Source organism: Vairimorpha ceranae, assembly GCF_000988165.1.
Source record: "Vairimorpha ceranae strain PA08 1199 chromosome Unknown NODE_281, whole genome shotgun sequence".
NCBI classification, from domain to species: Eukaryota; Fungi; Microsporidia; family Nosematidae; genus Vairimorpha; species Vairimorpha ceranae.
In genome coordinates, this window is record NW_020169576.1 from 1 (window position 1) to 950 (window position 950).

At 22.5% G+C, this 950-nt stretch overlaps 1 protein-coding gene across 1 annotated transcript; it reads right to left on the bottom strand.

Annotated features, from left to right (window-relative positions):
• On the bottom strand, positions 1–521 carry AAJ76_281000521 (hypothetical protein; the record flags this gene model as incomplete). Its single annotated transcript, XM_024474947.1, has 1 exon — positions 1–521. A coding segment is annotated over one exon (521 nt), but the record flags the coding sequence as incomplete, so codon positions are not given.
• Positions 522–950: the final 429 nt, after the last annotated feature.

Here is a 950-nt window from a genome sequence, read left to right on the forward strand (position 1 = left end):
TATTGCTCTTGTATTAAATCATTTTGGTTTTTTTGTAATAATAAATTAGTATCATTATTCCAAAATCTATTTAAGTAAGAATGTTTTGATATATCAGTTCTACTACTGGTTGAAGTTTTGAGACATTTTGTGTCATTTCTTGATTCTTCTGACGCACAATGGCGTTTTTTAGATACATACTTAATAGCTGTACTTCTTGTAAAGCTGTGTGTCATCAAATCATTTGATGCAGTTGTTGATGATGAAAAACTAAATAAATCATAATCATCATTTTTATTTCGTCTATTTAAATCTTTACCTATACAATCTGTTAATAAATTAGAACTAAATTGAATATCATTCATATATTCATCTTCTGTTTTAGTCGATTCTTGACTTTTTTGTTGTAACCTTTCATGTTCACATAATTCTTTGTTTTTAGATGCTCCTGAAATATATGATTTATTTATTCTTAGATCTAATGGTAAATTTTGATCTAATATTTGTGTTGAACAAAAAACTTGCTGTAACCAAAATAACATTTAACGGTTAAAATATTTTTAAATTTATCTAAATTTACAACTATAATATCATTCCGTATTAAATTAAGATATGATAGAATGAACTCAATATGTCAAACTTAACTATGATCAAAAAAGTTGATTTTTACAAGAAAAATAAATTAAATTTTAAAAATTTATAATGATGAAGAGTAAATTCTAACTGAAATATTTTACAGTGAAAAAATAATAACAGGAATATGAAATAGTAATTAATTAGCTAATAAAAAATAAATTTTATATATATATAGTAATAGGAACTTGGGTTGAAAGGGGTTGGTCTTAAACATAACTTTGTACAGACTGTGCTTTAAAGAAGAATGCTTTTAAGTAAAAATTATATTTTAATGATAATGTTATTCTTGACTATTTGTCCTTTTTTTTAAACTTAATTAAATTAATAAATTATAA